Source organism: Thalassophryne amazonica, chromosome 4 (assembly GCF_902500255.1).
Source record: "Thalassophryne amazonica chromosome 4, fThaAma1.1, whole genome shotgun sequence".
NCBI lineage: Eukaryota > Metazoa > Chordata > Actinopteri > Batrachoidiformes > Batrachoididae > Thalassophryne > Thalassophryne amazonica.
The window spans coordinates 70,526,411-70,548,449 of NC_047106.1; the positions used below are offsets into that span (position 1 = coordinate 70,526,411).

At 44.6% G+C, this 22,039-nt stretch overlaps 1 protein-coding gene across 1 annotated transcript in view; it reads right to left on the minus strand.

Moving 5' to 3' along the window:
• LOC117508943 (transmembrane protease serine 2-like) overlaps positions 1-22,039 on the minus strand; it is a 62,669-nt gene that overhangs the window by 24,917 nt on the left and 15,713 nt on the right. Inside the window, exons 3-7 of the mRNA XM_034168779.1 lie at positions 20,359-20,451; positions 20,162-20,275; positions 12,212-12,338; positions 11,339-11,449; positions 11,204-11,247 (exon numbers count right to left, since the gene is read on the minus strand). Of these exons, the coding sequence (XP_034024670.1) occupies positions 11,204-11,247; positions 11,339-11,449; positions 12,212-12,338; positions 20,162-20,275; positions 20,359-20,451 (489 nt within the window). The remainder of the gene's footprint in view (positions 1-11,203; positions 11,248-11,338; positions 11,450-12,211; positions 12,339-20,161; positions 20,276-20,358; positions 20,452-22,039) is intronic.

Genomic DNA, 22,039 nt, shown 5'->3' on the forward strand with positions numbered 1-22,039 from the left:
CCCCTCAGGACGCGAAATCACGATCTCCGGCATGGGAGTCGGACTCAAACCAAAAGGCTAAAACCCAGGGTTCTGGCCTTGTGACCAGAAAATCCTTTTGAGCTGTTGGGAGTGAGGTTTACTAACTACATCTGCACAGTGACGCCTCCATTACACTTGCATGGTTGACATCATACCTAACCAATCATTCTCAAATCAAATCAAATCAATTTTATTTATATAGCGCCAAATCACAACAAACAGTTGCCCCAAGGCGCTTTATATTGTAAGGCAAAGCCATACAATAATTACGGAAAAAACCCCAATGGTCAAAATGACCCCCTGTGAGCAAGCACTTGGCGACAGTGGGAAGGAAAAACTCCCTTTTAACAGGAAGAAACCTCCAGCAGAACCAGGCTCAGGGAGGGGCAGTCTACTGCTGGGACTGGTTGGGGCTGAGGGAGAGAACCAGGAAAAAGACATGCTGTGGAGGGGAGCAGATATCAATCACTAATGATTAAATGCAGAGTGGTGCATACAGAGCAAAAAGAGAAAGAAACACTCAGTGCATCATGGGAACCCCCCAGCAGTCTAAGTCTATAGCAGCATAACTAAGGGATGGTTCAGGGTCACCTGATCCAGCCCTAACTATAAGCTTTAGCAAAAAGGAAAGTTTTAAGCCTAATCTTAAAAGTAGAGAGGGTGTCTGTCTCCCTGATCTGAATTGGGAGCTGGTTCCAGAGAAGAGGAGCCTGAAAGCTGAAGGCTCTGCCTCCCATTCTACTCTTACAAACCCTAGGAACTACAAGTAAGCCTGAGAGCGAAGCGCTCTATTGGGGTGATATGGTACTATGAGGTCCCTAAGATAAGATGGGACCTGATTATTCAAAACCTTATAAGTAAGAAGAAGAATTTTAAATTCTATTCTAGAATTAACAGGAAGCCAATGACGAGAGGCCAATATGGGTGAGATATGCTCTCTCCTTCTAGTCCCCACATATTATTATTCTCCAACAAGACTGTATAAAATGAAGCTAATGGGGGACGATTTATGTTGGAAATGTAAGGGAGAAAGTGGTACATACATGCATGTAATGTTTGAATGTCCAAGGGTTTTTCCTCTGTGGGAAATCACTTTGGACTATTTAGGAAACTGGTTGAACTATAAACTCCCAAGGTCACCGAGATTGTGCCTCCTAGGAGACAGAACAGTAGTGCCACACTTATATAAATTTAAATTTCGAATATTGAAAGCTGGCCTATTAACCTGTGCACGTCTGATCCTAAAATGTTGGAAGGAACCACAAACTCCCACACTGGCTATTTGGAAAGTTCAAATGATGGAAACAGCTGCATATGAAAAAGTAAGAAGAAGAATTTTAAATTATATTCTAGAATTAACAGGAAGCCAATGAAGAAAGGCCAATATGGGTGAGATATGCTCTCTCCTTCTAGTCCCTGTCAGTACTCTAGCTGCAGCATTTTGAATTAACTGAAGGCTTTTCAGGGAACTTTTAGGACAACCTGATAATAATGAATTACAATAGTCCAGCCTAGTGGAAATAAATGCATGAATTAGTTTTTCAGCATCACTCTGAGACAAGACCTTTGTAATTTTAGAGATATTGCACAAATGCAAAAAAGCAGTCCTACATATTTGTTTAATATGCGTATTGAATGACATATCCTGATCAAAAATGACTCCAAGATTTCTCACAGTATTACTAGAGGTCAGGGTAATGCCATCCAGAGTAAGGATCTGGTTAGACACCATGTTTCTAAGATTTGTGGGGCCAAGTACAATAACTTCAGTTTTATCTGAGTTTAAAAGCAGGAAATTAGAGGTCATCCATGTCTTTATGTCTGTAAGACAATCCTGCAGTTTAGCTAATTGGTGTGTGTCCTCTGGCTTCATGGATAGATAAAGCTGGGTATCATCTGCATAACAATGAAAATTTAAGAATGCTGTCTAATAATACTGCCTAAGGGAAGCATGTATAAAGTGAATAAAATTGGTGCTAGCACAGAACCTTGTGGAACTCCATAATTAACCTTAGTCTATGAAGAAGATTCCCCATTTACATGAACAAATTAACAGAACAAGCACAGAGATGAGTCCACTGTCTGAGGCCATAAGAAGATCATTTGTAACCTTCTCTAATGCTGTTTATGTACTATGATGAATTCTAAACCCTGACTGAAACTCTTCAAATAGACCATTCCTCTGCAGATGATCAGTTAGCTGTTTGACAACTACTCTTTCAAGAATTTGTGAGAGAAAAGGAAGGTTGGAGATTGGCCTATAATTAGCTAAGATAGCTGGGTCAAGTGATGGCTTTTTAAGTAATGGTTTAATTACTGCCACCTTAAAAGCCTGAGGTACATAGCCAACTAATAAAGATAGATTGATCATATTTAAGATCGAAGCATTAATTAATGGTAGGGCTTCCTTTAGCAGCCTGGTAGGAATGGGGTCTAATAGACATGTTGATGGTTTGGAGGAAGTAACTAATGAAAATAACTCAGACAAAACAATCGGAGAGAAAGAGTCTAACCAAATACCGGCATCACTGAAAGCAGCCAAAGAGAACAATATGTCTTTCGGATGGTTATGAGTAATTTTTTCTCTAATAGTTAAAATTATTAGCAAAGAAAGTCATGAAGTCATTACTAGTTAAAGTTAAAGGAATACTCGGTTCAATAGAGCTCTGACTCTTTGTCAGCCTGGCTACAGTGCTGAAAAGAAACCTGGTGTTCTTATTTTCTTCAATTAGTGATGAGTAGTAAGATGTCCTAGCTTTACGGAGGGCTTTTTTATAGAGCAACAGACTGTTTTTCCAGGCTAAGTGAAGATCTTCTAAATTAGTGAGACACCATTTCCTCTCCAACTTACGGGTTATCTGCTTTAAGCTGCGAGTTTGTGAGTTATACCACGGAGTCAGGCACTTCTGATTTAAGGCTCTCTTTTTCCGAGGAGCTACAGCACCCAAAGTTGTCCTCAATGAGGATATAAAACTACTGACGAGATAATCTATCTCACTCACAGAGTTTAGGTAGCTACTCTACCCTGTGTTGGTATATGGCACTGGAGAACATAAAGAAGGAATCATATCCTTAAACCTAGTTACAGCGCTTTCTGAAAGACTTCTACTGTAATGAAACTTATTCCCCACTGCTGGGTAGTCCATCAGAGTAAATGTAAATGTTATTAAGAAATGATCAGATAGAAGGGGGTTTTCAGGGAATACTGTTAAGTCTTCAATTTCCATACCATAAGTCAGAACAAGATCTAAGGTATGATTAAAGTGGTGGGTGGACTCATTTACATTTTGAGCAAAGCCATTCGAGTCTAACAATAGATTAAATGCAGCGTTCAGCATCTGTCTGGATGTTAAAATCGCCCACTATAATTATCTTATCTGAGCTAAGCACTAAGTCAGACAAAAGGTCCGAAAATTCACAGAGAAACTCACAGTAACGACCAGGTGGACGATAGATAACAACAAATAAAACTGGTTTTTGGGACTTCCAATTTGGATGAACAAGACTAAGAGTCAAGCTTTCAAATTAATTAAAGCTCTGTCTGGGTTTTTGATTAATTAATAAGCTGGAGTGGAAGATTGCTGCTAATCCTCCACCTCGGCCCGTGCTATGAGCGTTCTGGCAGTTAGTGTGACTCGGGGGTATTTGTTGTGAAAGTGTAGGAACACGGACCCACAACAGGGGGCGTAAAAGAACGGGCAATGGATAAGCCAAACAGTAACAATTTAATGTTGTAAATTGTGCACAACGGAATACAGACAACAATCAGTTTGGGACGACAGTCAATTACACGTTGGGCGACGTGTGGGCAGGCTTGAGGATAGGAGACGCCCATCCAGAACCGAGCCGGATCCCACACGGCCCTCACCGCCAACGGACCTGAAGAACACCAGAGCCACCAAGTCCTGGGTCCCCAGGTGGTCACCGTCTTCAGCTGTCAGACCTGGTACTGCTGGCAGAGAACAGAAACAGCACAGGTGAGTGTGAGTACGCACACTCAGTAATCCCACAGTCTGTGTTCAGTAAGGAGGGAGCACCTCCACCTCCAATCACACACTCGTGCAGCTCCTGTCTAACCACTTATCTGGTTGGGGTGTGAAGCGAAGCCTTCGCTGATCACACCAAAACGCCAATCCCTCAGATAAGGCACACCACAGGAAAACGGCTGCAAAGAAGTTCAGACTCTAAGTCAGAGTTAAGTGTAGCAGAGAAATTACCTCCAAAGTAGCTGATTTCTCGGCGAGGAGGTGGAGTTGCAGTCCGGCCTTTATGGTGATGGTGATGAGTTGACTGAGTGACAGCTGGTGCTGATGAGGAGTGACAGCTGTCACTCCCAGTGGCTCCGGCGCCCTCTCGTGCTTGAAGCCCGCACTCCAAGCAGGGCGCCATCTGCTGGTGGTGAGCCAGCAGTACCTCCTCTTCAGCGGCCCACACAACAGTATTGACTCATTTAAACTAACATATTCATCCTGCTGTAACCAGGTTTCTGTAAGGCAGTATAAATCAATATGTTGATCAATTATTATATCATTTACTAACAGGGACTTAGAAGAGAGAGATCTAATGTTTAATAGACCACATTTAACTGTTTTAGTCTGTGGTGCAGTTGAAGGTGCTATATTATTTTTTCTTTTTGAATTTTTATGCTTAAATAGATTTTTACTGGCTATTGGTGGTCTGGGAGCAGGCACCGTCTCTACGGGGATGGGGTAATGAGGGGATGGCTGGGGGAGAGAAGCTGCAGAGAGGTGTGTAAGACTACAACTCTGCTTCCTGGTCCCAACCCTGGATAGTCACAGTTTGGAGGATTTAAGAAAATTGGCCAGATTTCTAGAAATGAGAGCTGCTCCATCCAAAGTGGGATGGATGCCGTCTCTCCTAACAAGACCAGGTTTTCCCCAGAAGCTTTGCCAATTATCTATGAAGCCCACCTCATTTTTTGGACACCACTCAGACAGCCAGCAATTCAGGGAGAACATGCAGCTAAACATGTCACTTGGGGAGGGGCCCAGAGAAAACTACAGAGTCCGACATTGTTTTTGCAAAGTTAACACCGATTCAATATTAATTTTAGTGACCTCCGATTGGCATAACCGGGTGTCATTACTGCCAACGTGAATTACAATCTTGCCAAATTTACGCTTAACCTTAGCCAGCAGTTTCAAATTTCCTTCAATGTTGCCTGCTCTGGCCCCTGGAAGACAACTGACTATGGTTGCTGGCGTCGCTAACTTCACATTTCTCAAAACAGAGTCGCCAATAACCAGAGTTTGTTCCTCGGCGGGTGTGTCGCTGAGTGGGGAAAAACGGTTAGAGATGTGAACGGGTTGGCGGTGTACACGGGGCTTCTGTTTAGGACTACGCTTCCTCCTCACAGTCACCCAGTCGGCCTGCTTTCCCGGCTGCTCGGGATCTGCTGGAGGGGAACTAACGGCGGCTAAGCTACCTTGGCCCGCACCGACTACAGGGGCCTGGCTAGCTGTAGGATTTTCCAAGGTGCGGAGCCGAGTCTCCAATTCGCCCAGCCTGGCCTCCAAACCTACGAATAAGCTGCACTTATTACAAGTACCATTACTGCTAAAGGAGGCCGAGGAATAACTAAACATTTCACACCCAGAGCAGAAAAGTGCGGGAGAGACAGGAGAAGCCGCCATGCTAAACCAGCTAAGAGCTAGTAGCTGCGTTACACTAGCGGATTCCTAAAAACACACAAAGTGAATAATGTGAAAATAATTTAGAGGTGATTCAGCAGAGGGAGTGCTTTAGTTAAGGCACTGTGAAACAAATCGTTATCTAGTTAACTAGATCAATCTAACCGCGCAGATTAAACAGCTAACAGATACAGCAAAACACCGCTGTGCTCCAGAACAGGAAGTGATACAATACCGCAGTGAGAGCCAACCACCAGTAGAGGCAGTGAAATTCTGTGTTTTGTGCCATAACACTACCTCTAACCTTAGTGACATGAAATTTGGGGTTCCACAGGGGTCCGTCTTAGGCCCATTGCTTTTCTTCCTTTATATAGCACCCCTTTGGCAGATATTGTGGCATTTTGGGATTACTTTTCATTGCTATGCTGATGATACTCAGTTATACATGCAGATAACTGCTGGTAATCTCATCCACATAAAATCCTAGAGGATTGCCTTACATTATTATTCATTCACCCATCATTACACCCATATTGGCCTCTCTTCATTGGCTTCCTGTTAATTCTAGAATAGAATTTAAAATTCTTCTTCTTACTTATAAGGTATTGAATAATCAGGTCCCATCTTATCTTAGGGACCTCATAGTACCATATCACCCCAATAGAGCGCTTCGCTCTCAGACTGCAGGCTTACTTGTAGTTCCTAGGGTTTTTAAGAGTAGAATGGGAGGCAGAGCCTTCAGCTTTCAGGCTCCTCTCCTGTGGAACCAGCTCCCAATTCGGATCAGGGAGACAGACACCCTCTCTACTTTTAAGATTAGGCTTAAAACTTTCCTTTTTGCTAAAGCTTATAGTTAGGGCTGGATCAGGTGACCCTGAACCATCCCTTAGTTATGCTGCTATAGACTTAGACTGCTGGGGGGTTCCCATGATGCACTGAGTGTTTCTTTCTCTTTTTGCTCTGTATGCACCACTCTGCATTTAATCATTAGTGATTGATCTCTGGTCTCTTCCACAGCATGTCTTTTTCCTGATTCTCTCCCCTCAGCCCCAACCAGTCCCAGCAGAAGACTGCCCCTCCCTGAGCCTGGTTCTGCTGGAGGTTTCTTACTGTTAAAAGGGAGTTTTTCCTTTCTACTGTCTCCAAGTGCTTGCTCACAGGGGGTCGTTTTGACCGTTGGGGTTTTTCTGTAGTTGTTGTATAGCTTTTGCCTTACAATATAAAGCGCCTTGGGGCAACTGTTTGTTGTGATTTGGCGCTATATAAATAAAATTGATTTGATTTGATTATTGAAAAGCTGGATGTCTAGCACTTTCCTACTTTTAAACTCCGACATAACCGAAATGATGGTTCTTGGTCAAGTGAGACATCTGCATTAATTCGACCAGCTAACACTTAGCCTCGGCTCGTGTGTCATACATCGCACTGACAAAGTGAGGAACCTTGTGGTAATTTTTGAACCTATGTTGTCCTTTGACCTCCACATTAGGGATATTACAAGGACTGCTTCTTCCACCTGCGAAATATAGTGAAGATTAGTCCCATCCTGTCTATGGCTGATACTGAGACCCTGATTCATGCATTTGTTTCTTCTAGACTGGACTACTGCAGTGTTCTATTTTCTGGTTTACCGCAGTCCAGCATTATGCTGTGTTTACACATAACGACAAGTCACGAATACCACGAAGTATACATTCTTGGCCGCTGATCATGAATGTGATGATTCGGGGCAGAGGCGTCAGGTGTCCTCAGGAACTGCTGCAACCTGTTACCACGCATTATGATTAATGGCATGTGTTGCTGGAGAATTATTAGGAACCATTACGCACGGTCAAGAATAATACTGTTGTGCGCTATTGCGCATAACAGCGCATCGTTAAGTTCTGTCACGTTGTGAATGAGGCGAATTGTCTCCACACACACCCATATTCATCCAACCGTCAGCTGCTGAACAATTCAGATCGTTCTAGTTTTTCCTCAACAGCCACAGCAGAAGAACTTTGTGTCTGCATGTTTAGTTGGGCTCTGTGCCATGGAGTGGCACAGAGAGGAGGAGGAGACAGAGAAAGCCAGATGTGTGGCTTCACGTGGCTCTCGTCTCACTCGTTTTCCCAAACATCAGTCACATGCAGCAGGTGGAACACCTGTAGGAGCACACTGAGGAGCACTGGAATGAGACTTTTAGCTGACTTGGCGTCACTGTCCTTCAGCATACTGCAGCAATGAAACTGAATGCAGTGCAGCAGGGTTTAATTGTGTGCACGTCAAAAACTAACGCTGTCACGCTCTATTAAGGATCATCACTAATCAAGACAGCTCAACACGCTCAGTTGTGACCTCCATGACATGAAGCGAAATGAGGGTGGTGCGTGACATTCGTGGAAGATTTTTTGACAACCAAAAATATCACGCACCAACACGCATTATTAAGAAACCTATTCAGATGCGTTAAGTCACGTTAAGAATGTCAGGAATGTGCCAAGAATGACGCAGATATGACATTCGGAATGCGTCTTGCCTATGTTGTTGTGTGGGCCGCTGAAGAGGAGGTACTGCTGGCCCACCACCACCAGAGGGCGCCCGGCCTGGAGTGCGGGCTCCAGGCACCAGAGGGTGCTGCCGCCTCACAGGAGCAGCCAGGGTGACAGCTGACGCTCATCATCTTTGACAGCTGTCACCATTCATCAGGATCAGTGTTGGTATATCAGCCAGACGACATCTCCACCTCTTTGCCGAGATATCGTTCTACCTTGAAGGTAACGTACCTCAGCTGACTGTGAGACAGTATCCTTTTGTTACTTGAGCGTTGTATTGTGAACTACTTTTCCAACGAGAGGTGGAGGTAGCTTTCCTGCCATACGGATTGCTGGGTGCAAACGCGCCCTCATTTAACTGCTTTTTGTTCCTCGCCAGCAGTACCAGATCCGACACGCGGAGGCAGTGGCCACCTGGGAGTTCGGGACTTGGTGGCTCCAGTATTCCCGGGGTCTGGTGGCGGAGGAAATCGTGTGGTTCCGGTTCTGCTTTGGACAGGTGTCTCCTATCTTCGAGCCTGCCCACACGACACCTTTGTGATTTGACTCCTGTCTAGTGTTGTAATCTGTTGTATTGGTTGTGCACATTCGCAACAGTAAATTGTTGTTATTTGACCTACTCCATTGTCCGTTCATTTGCGCCCCCTGTTGTGGGTCCGTGTACCTACACTTTCACAACATATGTGTAAACGCACCTTTAGGGGTCTCCAATTGGTTCAAAATGCTGCTGAGTTTTAACAGGAATTACACCCATTTTGACATCTCTTAACTGGCGTCCTGTCCCTATGAAATCAGATTTAAAGGTTCTGCTATTAACCTATAAAATTGTTCATGGACTGGCACCTTCCTACTTAGCTGACCTACTTAAACCCTATGTACCGGCCCGGGCTCTGCATTCTCACAGCGCAGAGCTACTTTGTATCCCTAGGGTGAATAAAAAATCTGGGTCACAGAGCTTTCTCTTATCACGCACCTGTTTTGTGGAATTATCTCCCTGCATCAATAATACAGTCAGATTCTGTAAAAACTTTCAAGTATAGACTTAAGACGCATCTATTGTCCCTCTCGTATGACTAGCATACTGGCATAGTATGTTACTATGTGTCGTGGTTCCCCCTGACCCCTGGTTTTTAGCTGCTTTGAACCTTGTTGTTATGTGTGAATTGTTCCCCCAGATGGCTTCTTCAGTTTTGCTCCTCACCTGCTGCTCCTCACTGCTCATCTTGGCTGCACACCTGCTGTGAATGACTGGCTGAGGAGTGGCAGACTATATAAACTCAGACTTTTACATCAATGGTTGCCAGATTCTTCCAGACTCTTCCTAGAGCCATATGCTTCCATGATCCATGATCCATGATCGGAGGGCCAAGCCTGATTCCTCTCTGTGATTCCTTCACCTTGACCGGGTCGTCCTGCTGCTCCCAAGCGCTTAAGATGTCAGAGCTTCCCACAGCTAAACTCAAGGTAACCTGGCCAGCTCTCTAATTCCCATATTAGAGTGAACTGTCTATCCTGGTGTTCCAGATGCTATTCTGCACGGCTCCTATGCTGCCCTGGTTCCTGGCTCCTGGTTACCTGCACAGCAACATCATTTTGGAACTCTCCGGCTATCCCCTCAGAGCGCGTGGCTCTGCTTCACGCCACTTAAGTTCCTTCATGTTTCAGTGGGATTCTGCTCTGTCATTCCTGCTTGTGACTGTGCATGATAAAAAAAACTGTCCAAGAAATCTTCCTAAGAACTGTATGAACTCTGACTTCGAACTATTAAGAGTCCTGCCGTCTTGTCCTTTTGAATTGGAACTGCGTCACAAACACGCAGCACTTAACCTCAGACCTCTGGAGACAATTTATGAACTGTGAACTATTTTTGAACAGTAAACCTTTTTTATAAAAGGAAAACATTATTTCCAGAACTTTGAACAATTCTGTTTCCAGCCTTCAGTGAACTGTGAATTGTATAAGGCTTCCAGTGTTACGAGTGCAATCACTCACCATCTGTTTCTTCATTCCCTCAGTTCCTGGTTTCAGCTCTGTGAGTCCCACCTGGTCCTGGTCCTAGAATCCAAGTTTTCAGTTTTCCTTCAAGACTGGCTCGGGAACCCGCTCCCTATTTTCACCGCTAGGAGCGGGATACACTCCACTCTGCAGGTACCCCCAGTGCAGCATTATTATTTGTCCTTTGTCAATAAATATCTTTTCTTTACAACCAACTCTGTTTCTTGCTCCCAGTGTTTGGGTCTATAGCTTGTACCAGTCTGGTCCGAGCCGGACCTCTAACCATAACACTGTGCTTCCTATCCTTTTAAAGTCATTTTATTAGCAATGGAACAGGTCTCGGCCTCAACTTTATCTAAATTTTGGGTTTGAGAGTGAACCTTAGGGTTAGCGCCCGGCAATCACCTTAGTAATTTCTCTGTTTTCCTGTTGATTTACTGCTGATGAATTATACCTTAGGTGTAGTTTTTTCTGCCCAACTGATTCTGCTTTTTTTCTCTTTGTCCAAGGTACGACCGCCGGATGGATCCGAACTGAAGGGCCCGGACAGACTGTGAGGTGGAAGACCCGAGGCGGGTCTTTCATGTTGCAGTCTTCATGTGAAAGGCCCACTGACGTTGTGGACAACCACTACCTGTGGTGCTGCCTGTGCAGGTACACCCATGAGTGCAAATCAAGGTCAACTACAGCAGTTCCAAAATGGAATATGCTCAAAGATTGGATTTGAAGACCCAATACTGTGGCTGTGCATAGCGGAGCAGGTCATGATCTAATATATAAGGCTGGTGGTGTGTGTGTGTGTGTGTTCGCACACGTACAGTTTCAACCTAAGGGCTCGAGTGACCTTCCCCTTGGTGCTCCCAGTCACCATATCAAGTTTGGTGTCGATTGCTTAATTACTATTGCTGTGCATAGCGAACACAGACGCGGTTAGCTTTATATATTAGCTGCTAAATGAACTTCCTCATCAATCAAGCAGTTTTCAAAAGTGCGCTGACTTACCGATGCACCGTAGTGTCACCACACTGTTGTTGGGGCAGCTGCTGCTGCAGGTAGAATCAAACATTTGATGTATGATCAAGGTAATAATGATTTAACACTGTTTTCAAGCTGATTGTTTTCAACCAGGTTACTAACCTGAGGACAAACTGCTGCAGTAAGGGAACTTCAGGTCTGAAGTCTGGCTTCACCATGAAGAATTTGTGGTCAGGATCAGTGTTCAGCTGGCCTGATTTAAAATATGTGCTCCTGTAGATCAATACCACAATAAGTACAAACTTACCCACACATTTATAAGTATGTGTTTGATAAGTCTGCAGTGGAACACAGCGTTACTGAAAAACGCTCACCAGAAGTCACCATTGGCTCTCCGAAAGTCATTACATAAGTGACAAATTAATCACATCTAATTTGCATATGGCAGGTAGCTGAGTGTCATCTTGTTCTCTTGAAGGCAGGATTATTGTGTTTGTTTGTTTGTTTTGTGAAGGAGTTTGGGGTGGTATAATGTATGGGTGCATTGATGATTTTAAAAAACATCTTGCGTTTGTTATTTTTATTGTTAACTGGAATTACTAACTATGTCGGAGCTCCGATCAGCTGACCAGAACTCCCAGGATGCGTTGCTTCAGAGCATCGTGATGTTTTTAAAGGTGAAGTTTAACTTTAACACTGTCCAGGACCACACACTTGCTCAATTCACAACATAGAGATTTCTACATGACCAAGAATGATTGGGTGTTAGTTTTCAGTCGTAGCCTATGTATGATAGAGTGGCTTCCTAGAGCACTAGAAGAAGATGCAATGCCATTCATAAACTCTGTGAAATTTAGCTTTCGCTGTTGCTAGGTAGATTAAATGGAATGGAGTTTGCCAAAGTCACAACGAATCACCAGATTTTTTTGCCCGTTGCCGGACCAGATTTTTTGTTGCTAGGGAAGGTTAAAAAAAAAAAACAACAAAATTTACCAAAGTCACTAAACTGGCAACACTGATAGAGTAGCATCTGACCTGCTGTATCCAAACTGCTGGCAGACCGCTGCCCCCTGCTGGTCAGTCCAGCCGTGCGAACACACAGTTCTCCAGTTTTTGCTCCGGGAGGAGATCTGCAAGAGGAAATCGGATCCGTACAACCTTACTGAAAACACACACATACACACACAAATACATACAATGAGTTGAAAATTTTATAATAATGGAATTGAAAAGTGACGCCATTGTATGTCAAACATTTTTAATATTCATTCCGTAGACAGGATTCACACAAATATATACACAATTCATTCTAATTCTATTTTGAAATGCCTTTTAAATTCTGACCACCACGAATGAAAATTAGCTAACTCAGCCACATTTAGTGTGCAGCCAATACACTCTGAGTGCCGGTCCCAAGCCCGGATAAATGAGTAGGATTGTGTCAGGAACGGCATCCAGCGAAAAACAAGCCAAAATAAAGATGTAGAGCACAAACCGAATTTCCATACCAGATCGGTTGAGGCCCAGGTGAACAACCGCCACCGGTGCCAATGCCCAACAGGGTTCCAGAGGAAACTGGGCTATTGCTGGGAAAAGAAGAGGAGGAGAACGTGTCCAGAGACAGTGGGAGAAGAGGAAAACTAGAAGGGTGGAAGTTAGGACTTTGAATGTTAGCAGTATGACAAGTAAAGGGAGAGAGCTGGCTGATATGATGGAGAGGAGAAAGGTAGACATAGTGTGTGTGTGTGCAAGAGACCAAGTGGAAGGGGAGTAAGAGCAGGAGCATCAGCGGTGGGTTCAAGTTGCATCACAGTGAGGATAGGAAAGAAATGGTGTTGGGGTCATTTTAAAGGAAGAGTATGTTAGGGTATGTTGGTTGTTAAGCGAGTATCTAATAGGGTGATGAGTGTGAAGTTGGAAATTGAAGGGGTGATGATGAATATCATCAGTGCATATGCCCCACAGGTAGGGTGTGAGACGAAGGAGAAAGAAGATTTCTGGAGTGAGTTAGATGAGGTGGTGGACAGTGTGCCCAAGCATGAAAGAGTGGTGATAGGAGCGGAATTCAATGGGCATGTTGGCAAAGGAAACAGAGGTAATGAGGGTAGTGCAAGGCATGTACAAGGATAGTGTAACAGTGGTGAGATGCGCAGTAGGAATGATCAGCTCTGAGTCCTTTTTTGTTCACAGTGGTGATAGACAGGTTGACGGATGAGATCAGACAGGAGTCTCCATGGACTATGATGTTTACAAATGACATTGTGATCTGTAGGATCACAATGGACAGGGTAAGATGGAAACGAGTGACAGGGTAAGATGGAAACGATTGATCCTGCTGTGGCGACCCCTAACCGGAGCAGCTGAAAGAAAAAGAAGTAGAATGAAAATTAGCTTCTAATTTAGTTTTGACTGAAATGTTCTATTTAGCTTTGTTTAAATCACTCGTGAACATACCACCTCAACTTATCTTAGTTTTAAATGACTTGTCAAATCTCTAGCCAAGTATGCATCATGACTGCACATGCTCGAACTGTGATCATCACTCTCGTTTTTCTACCCAACACTGACCAAACCCAGGTAGCTTGAGTATGTGTGTAACGGGAGACGTGTAGCTTTAACTGTTCAAATGTTAAGCCTTGCGTTCAGGTGAAGCTTAAACATGACGGTGCACATTGCGCTATTGTTAACTGTGCAAAGATCACAAATGAGCACAAAGATCCAGAGTGCACATGGAAACCACTGTTTGTTTTACACAAGTTTCCCACAGCAAAGAAAAACCCCAAAGGGCACAAGAGTTGGATTAAAATCATAAGTTTGTCAATTATAGTTATCACAGTCAGTTTAATAACATGAACGGAATGTTGCCACGGTAAACGATGACAAGATGTGTCTTCCTTGTAGTCCTTGCAGAACCGCTTTAAGAGCAATCTTTCGCCATTTTCCATCAAATATTCAGTAATATCTGCATAAACGCATGGGGGCCACATTATTGCACTGGTATTTTTGCCAGTCCATCTATCTGTTAGTTTCAGTGGGTTTAGGTGTAACAATTTTGTCGACTATAAGCAAGTCCTCATAATCTTTCCTGATATGTTTCACCTCTTTTTCAGCAGTAAAGGTACACAGGGCAAATTTGCAGTTACCGTGTATGCTAATGCAATAAGTCTGTCTTTCAATTTCCCTTGAAATGGAAAGACTCTGCGCTTACAAAAAAGATTCCATTTGAGTTTCCACTTTTTAAAGTCATCTAAACTGTACCGATCGCTCACATTTATGTTGCATTCTGCCATTATTACCATGTTTACGCAGGTTTGATTGGTAGCCAAAATTTGATCCAATTCCAAAGATGCATAGCGCGGGCTGAGATGAGCATTTTGCTTATTAGATCTCGATATTTAATTCTTTAAAGGCAAACTGTGGTATTTTTCAACTTGGGCTCTATTTTTAGATATTTTTCAGTTACTCAGAACCAAAACCTTTTTAATCTGTGCATTGTTGATTTAGAATGCAAACACCATCACAGGCTGTGTGGATGAGGGAATTTGTCTGTAAGACCAAACCCCTTGTACGTAAACATGCGTATGTTAACCTCTGTAGGTATCATCGCTACGCCAGACAGAACGTTTTCCCCCGTTTAGCGACAACAAGAAGTAGTTTGACTGAGTGGTTTTAACGTGCTCCATGCAGTAACATTATGTAACCAGTTTGCCTGTGACAGTGCTTCAACTCAAAATCAATAATGCACTGATTAAAATTGTTTTATCCCAAATGAAAAGAAGAATTCAAAAACAACTAAAAATGGGGCCATGGTTGAAAGTGTGATAACTGATTTTACACTAAAACGAATAACTCATTTGTTACTGAGACAGGATTTAAATACATAAATACATCTCCAATTCCAGTTGGGACGTTGCGTAAAATGTAAATAAAAACAGAATACAATGATTTGCAAATCCTCTTCAACCTATGTTCAATTGAATACACCACAAAGACAAGATATTTAATGTTCAAACTGATAAACTTTATTGTTTTTGTGCAAATATTGACACATTTTGAAATGGATGCCTACAACACATTTCAAAAAAGTTGGGACAGTGGTATGTCTACAGTGGTTTTCGGCCTTGCCCCTTACATGTAGAAAGTTCCCCAGATTCTCTGAATCTTCTGATTATATTATGGACTGTAAATGATGGAATCCCTAAATTCCTTGCAATTGAATGTTGACAAACATTGTTCTAAAACTGTTGGAATATTTTTTTCATGCAGTTGTTCACAAAGTGATCCTTGCCCCATCTTTGCTTGTGAATGGCTGAGCCTTTTGGGGATGCTCCATTTATACCCAATCACGATACTCACAATTAGTGTCCTCAGTTCCCAAACGTTTATTGAGTGTTGTTAGAAGGAAAGGTGATGTAACACAGTGATAAACATACCACTGTCCCAGCTTTTCTGAAACATGTTGCAGGCATCCATTTCAAAATGAGCAAATATTTGCACAAAAACATTAAAGTTTATCAGTTTGAACATTAAATATCTTGTCTTTGTGGTGTATTCAATTGAATATAGGTTGAAGAGAATTTGCACATCACTATATTCTGTTTTTATTTACATGTCACACAACGTCCCAACTTCATTAGAATTGGGGTTGTATATGTACCTCCAGCTCAAAGTGGAATGTCACCTCGCTGGGGGGGTAAGGAGCCTGATCTTGTGATTGAGGTTGAGAGGTACCGACTGGAGATAGTCGGGTTCACCTCCATGCACAACTTGGGCTCTGGTACCCAACTCCTGTTGAGGGGCTGGGCACTCCACTTTTCTGGCATTGCCCATGGGGAGAGGCGGCGGGCGGGGTTAGCATTGCTCATTGCTCCCCAGCACAGTCGCCATGTGTTGGTGTTCACCCCGGTGAACGAGAGGGTCGCATCCCTACGCCTTCGGGTTGGGGACAGGTCTCTCACTGTTGTCTTGGCCTACAGGCCGAGTGGCAGTGCAGAGTGCCCGACCTTCTTGGAGTCCCTGGGAGGGGTACTAGATAGTGCTCCGACTGGGGACTCCATTGTTCTCCTGGGGGACTTCAACACCCACGTGAGCGGCAACAGTGAGACCTGGAGGGGGGTGATCGGGAAGCACGGCCTCCCCGATCTGAACCTGAGTGGTGTTCAGTTGTTGAACTTCTGTGCTAGCCACAGTTTGTCCATCACTAACACCATGTTCAAGCACAAGGGTGTCCATAAGTGTGCGTGGCACCAGGACACCCTGAGCTGGAGGTCGATGATCGACTTTGTAGTCGTATCATCTGACCTTCGGCCACGTGTCTTGTACACTCGGGTGAAGAGAGGGGCTGAGCTGTCAACCGATCACCACCTGGTGGTGAGTTGGTCCACTGAGAGGGGAGAAAGCTGGTCAGACCTGGCAGGCCCAAATGTATTGTGAGGGTCTGCTGGGAACGATTGGCGGAACCCTCTGTCAATGAGGTCTTCAACTCCCACCTTCGAGATAGCTTCTCCCAGATCCCGGGTGAGGTTGGAGACATGGAGTCCGAGTGGACCATGTTCTTCACCTCCATTGTCGATGCGGCCCTCGTAGCTGTGGTCGCAGGGTCTCTGGTGCCTGTCGCAGCGGCAATCCCCGAACCCGGTGGTGGACACCGGAAATAAGGGATGCCGTCAAGCTGAAGGGGTCCTACTTGTCTTTGCTGGCAGGTGGGACTCCAGAGGCAGCTGATAGGTACCAGCAGGCCAAGCGTGCTGCAGCCTGTGCAGTTGCAGAGGCAAAAACTCGGGTCTGGGAGGAGTTCAGGGAGGCCATAGAGGAGGACTATCGGTCGGCCTCGAAGAAACTCTGGCAAACCGTCCGAGTTACCGTCCGAGTTCTGACCACCTCGGTAACCAAGTTACCGAGGTGGTCAGAAAGCTCCTCGGTGGCAAGGCTTCTGGGGTGTATGAAATCTGTCCGGAGTACCTTAAGTCTCTGGATGTTGTGGGACTGTCTTGGTTGACACGTCTCTGCAACATCGCGTGGCGGTCGGGGACAGTGCCTCTGGATTGGCAGACCGGAGTGGTGGTCCCTCTATTTAAGAAAGGGGACCAGAGGGTGTGTTCCAGCTAGGTCTAATCCAGAGTACTGGAGAAGAGAATTCGACCGATAGTCGAACCTTGGATTCAGGAGGAGCAGTGTGGTTTTCGTCCTGGTCACGGCACACTGGACCAGCTCTACACCCTCCATCAGGTGCTTGAGGGTTCATGGGAGTTCGCCCAACCAGTCCACATGTTTTTTGTGGATCTGGAGAAGGCGTTTGACTGTGTCCCTCGAGGTGTCCTGTGGGGGGTGCTCCGGGAGTACAGGGTCCGGGGTCCTTTGTTTGGTCCCTGTATGACTGCAGCAGGAGCTTGATTCACCCACGGACCAAGTTTAATGCTGCTGTCGACCCACAATGCAAAAATAATAGTAACGCACAGTGACTTGGAGAAGTAACTTCAATCTGATTACTGATTTGGAAAGATTAACGCATTAGATTACTCGTTACTAAAAAAAGTGGTCAGATTAGAGTAACGCGTTACTAAGTAACACGTTACCGGCATCACTGGCCAAGCTTGAACCTCCATGCGCATGCGTGAGTTTTTTCACGCCTGACGGTTGCGTCATTCGCCTGTGAGCAGGCTTTGAGTGAGCACTGGTCCTCCCCCCTCATCGGATTTTCATTGTGAGGAAAATGTCTGAACAGCTGGAGCAGCGCTGCATCAAATTTTTCCAGAAACTGTGAGAGACAGCCAGGTGGATACCATTCGGAAAATTCAGATGGCTTTCAGGGACAATTTTATGGGTATCATACAGATTAAGGAGTGTTACAGCCGGTTTAAAGACGGCGCACAATGGCGGAGGGTGTGCCGCGCGCCGAGCGGCGATCGACAGGCTGAAACGACCAGATCATTTCCAAACTGAATGCTGTGTTGATCCGGGATGTCGTCTGACTACCAGAGAAATGGCAGAAAAGGTGGACATCAGCACTTTTCTGGTACATTCCACTGTTAAAGGAGATTTTGTCATGAAAACGGGAGCAGAAGAATTCACCACGGAGCCACTAATGGCGCGGAACGAAAGCACCTCCGTGTTGGTCTCACAGGACATGTTGTGACATGCTCAGCTCTTCGCCAATTTCTCGGATACTCACTCGACTGAAAAGCCACCCAAAGCCGTCTGAATCTTCCGAATGGTGGAAGAGCTGGGCATGTCCCGTGAGACTTCCAACACGGAGGTGCTTTTTGTTCTGCGCCATTACGCGGCTCCGTCCTGACGCGCATTCCGCCGCACGTCTTTCATTACAAAATCTCCTGTAACAGTGTAATGTGCCAAAAAAGTGCTATGTCCACCTCTCTTGCCATTTCTCTGGTAGTCAGACGATGTCCCAGATCAACACAGCCTTCACTTTGGAAATGATCTGACCGTTTCAGCCTGTCGATGGCCGCTCGAAGCGCGGTGCGCCCTCAGCCGCTGTGGGCCTTCTTTAATCCGGTTGTAATACTCCTTAATCTGCGTGATGCCCATAAGAGCTTCACCGAAAGCCATCTGAATTTCCCGAATGGTTTCCAGCTGGCTGGCTGTCACAGTTTCTGAAAACATTTTGATGCAGCAAAGCGGCAGTCCCTCAGCCATTTTCCTGACAATGAAAATCCGCCAAGGGGGCTGGACCACTCCTCCCACAAAGCGTGCTCACAGGCAAATGACGCAACTGACAGGTGTGAAAAAACTCATGCAGTTTTCTAACAGACCTCGTATAGGGTTTTTTAGAATTATGTCAAAATTACTTTATGGATTCTCACCCAATTTGCACCACAGATAGATATTACAGCATGGAAGACTCCACTGAATTTGGGAGGTGATCCAGATCCGTATTCTGGATCACGGATTCAATTTGTATTGTTTGCCTTGTCAGATTTTGAGGATTACGTCCAAACTACTTAACACATTTTCCCCACACATTGGTGTTACACCTTGGAAGACTCCATTAAATTTTAGAGGTGATCTCGATCCGGATCCGTATTCTGGATCAGGATTTCATTTTGTAGACTTTGAAGGATTATGTCTAAACTAGTTCATGGATTCGACATCACGATGTAAAACCAAGCTCAGTAAGACACTATTTTGTTTCTGCTTGTGAATTAAATATCAGATTGCAACATGTTGATCAGTCGGACCATTCTGGATCAGTATGCAATTATTGCACTGTGTTGTGGAATCCGGATCCAGTTAAAGTCCGGGTCATGATGTGAATCACATATTTTGAGTCCTCGTCAGCCCTTGGAGGACATCAGAAATCTCAGATTGCTCTTGTCTTCACTTGAAAAGGTTTTTCTTCCTTTTAATATGGTATTACTTTCTGTCAATGTGCTCTAAATGTTATTTTACACGTTCATATTAACATCCAGTGAGCATTTTCTATCTAAAGTTTTTGTAGCTTATATGGCATCGTGTCCAGAGCATGAAGCAATGCTCAAGCTTTTCTGTCCATTTACATTCTCATCCCACCTGCATTTAGTGTTGAGGACCCCAACAGCTGGAGAAGGCCAAGAGGATGTCTACGTTTCACCTGGCTGTGGCAGGTAGATGGTTATTTTAGAGATGTAGGAATGGATCAATTGTATGCCTGGGTGGTTACCATCCAGGGCCCAAGGCGGTTTCATGGTGCCATGGATGTGGTGAAGTGCAGCAACAGCATATGCTCCCAAACTTGACCTTTTTTGTCAAGTTTGGCCAAGATGAGCACCTTTGTTTTCACACACGAAGATACCGTTCAATGAGACCAAACTGTGTTCTTTCCAGATTTCTACCCCACAAAGAATCTTGCCATTTGAGGAATGAAATTAAGTTAAAGTCAGGTTATTCATGTGTACATGACAGATTTAAATGGGAAAACCTTGTGCCCCTCTCCTTATTGCTCTATTCACAAGTACTGAGGTGGTTTTGTCGTGCATCGTGTCCTGTTACCACAGTTAGCTTCATCCTGTCCAGTCGGACAGTCTGTCCTGCCATCACACCACTGGGACTCCCACACACAGCTCCCATCCCCACACTGCAGCCTGCGCGTGCACGGTGAACTAACTGTAGACATGAAACGGCCACAGGGCCACAAACTGAATGCAATACAACAATCAAAACGATGTGAGTCTGTGCTTATTACTCACAATAATATCCAAGAAGAATTCCAGCCAGCAGTAGGAGGAGCAGCATGTTGATCACAGCAGGCACCATGAACTTAACACACCTCTGTTTTACACCTGACAACACACACATGCACGCGCACACACATGCATACACACACTGTGACTGACTGGAAGCACATTTACACTCATACAACCCCAATTCCAATTAAGTTGGGACGTTGTGTGAAATGTAAATGAAAACAGAATACAATGATTTGCAAATCCTCTTCAACCTATATTCAATTGAATACACCACAAAGACAAGATATTTAATGTTCAAACTGATAGACTTTTTTGTTTTTATGCAAATATTTGCTCATTTTGAAATGGATGCCTGCAACCCATTTCAAAAAAGCTGGGACAGGGGCAACAAAAGACTGGAAAAGTTGATGAATGCTCAAAGAACACCTGTTTCGAACATTCCACGGGTGAACAGGTTAATTGGAAACAGGTGAGTGTCATGACTGGATATAAAGGGAGCACCCCAAAAGGCTCAGCCGTTCACAAGATGAAGCGAGGATCACCACTTTGTGAACAACTGTGTGAAAAAAATAGTCCAACAGTTTAAGAACAATGTTTCTCAATGTTCAGTTACAAGGAATTTAGGGATTCCATCATCTACAGTCCATAATATAATCAGAAGATTCAGAGAATCTGGAGAACTTTCTACAAATAAATCGCAAGGCCAAAAACCAACATTGAATGCCCGTGACCGTCGATCCCTCAGGCAGCACTGCATTAAAAACCAACATCATTGTGTAAAGGGACTTACAGCGTGGGCTCAGGAACACTTCAGAAAACCATTGTCAGTCAACACAGTTCATCGCTACGTCTACAAGTGCAAGTTAAAACTCTACCATACAAAGTGAAAGCCATACATCAACAACATCCAGAAATGCTGCCGCCTTCTCTGGGCCTGAGCTCATTTGAAATGGACAGATGCAAAGTGGAAAAGTGTGCTGTGGTCTGATGAGTCCACACTTCAAATTGTTTTTGGAAATCATGGACGTCATGTCCTCTGGACAAAAGAGGAAAAGACCATCCAGATTGTTACCAGCGCAAAGTTCAAAAGCCAGCATCTGTGATGGTATGGGGGTGTGTTAGTGCCCATGGCATGGACAACTTACACATGCGGCACCGCCGCGACACGCGGAATTCCTCCGCACATCAGTCTCAATGTGCAGAAAAGTGCTGATGTCCACGTCTTTTCACAATTCCTGTGCTAGTCAGACGACGTCCCGGATAAAACACAGCATCCAGTTTGGAAATGAACGGCACATTCCACTGTTACAGGAGTTTTTGTCATGGAAAGAGGAGCGGAGGCTTCGCGCGTTGCGGCGGTGCCGCATGGCGCAAAGCAACGCCGTGATGAAGCCTCACGGGACATGTTCTGGCATGTCCAGGCACATCCACAATTTCTCGGATAATCACTCAATGGAAAAACCACCGACAGCTGTCTGAACGCCATCTCAAAGCCGTCCTGTGAGATCAAAATGGAAGTGGTTTTGTCTCGCTCCAGTAGCGAATCCATCGTGACGCGCGAAGCCTCCGCTCGGCTTTCCATGACAAAATCTCTTGTTAAAAGTGAAATCTGCCGGAAAATGGTTGATGTCCAGCTCTTGTGATAACCAGAGAAATGGCACACGATGGTCACGGATCCAGA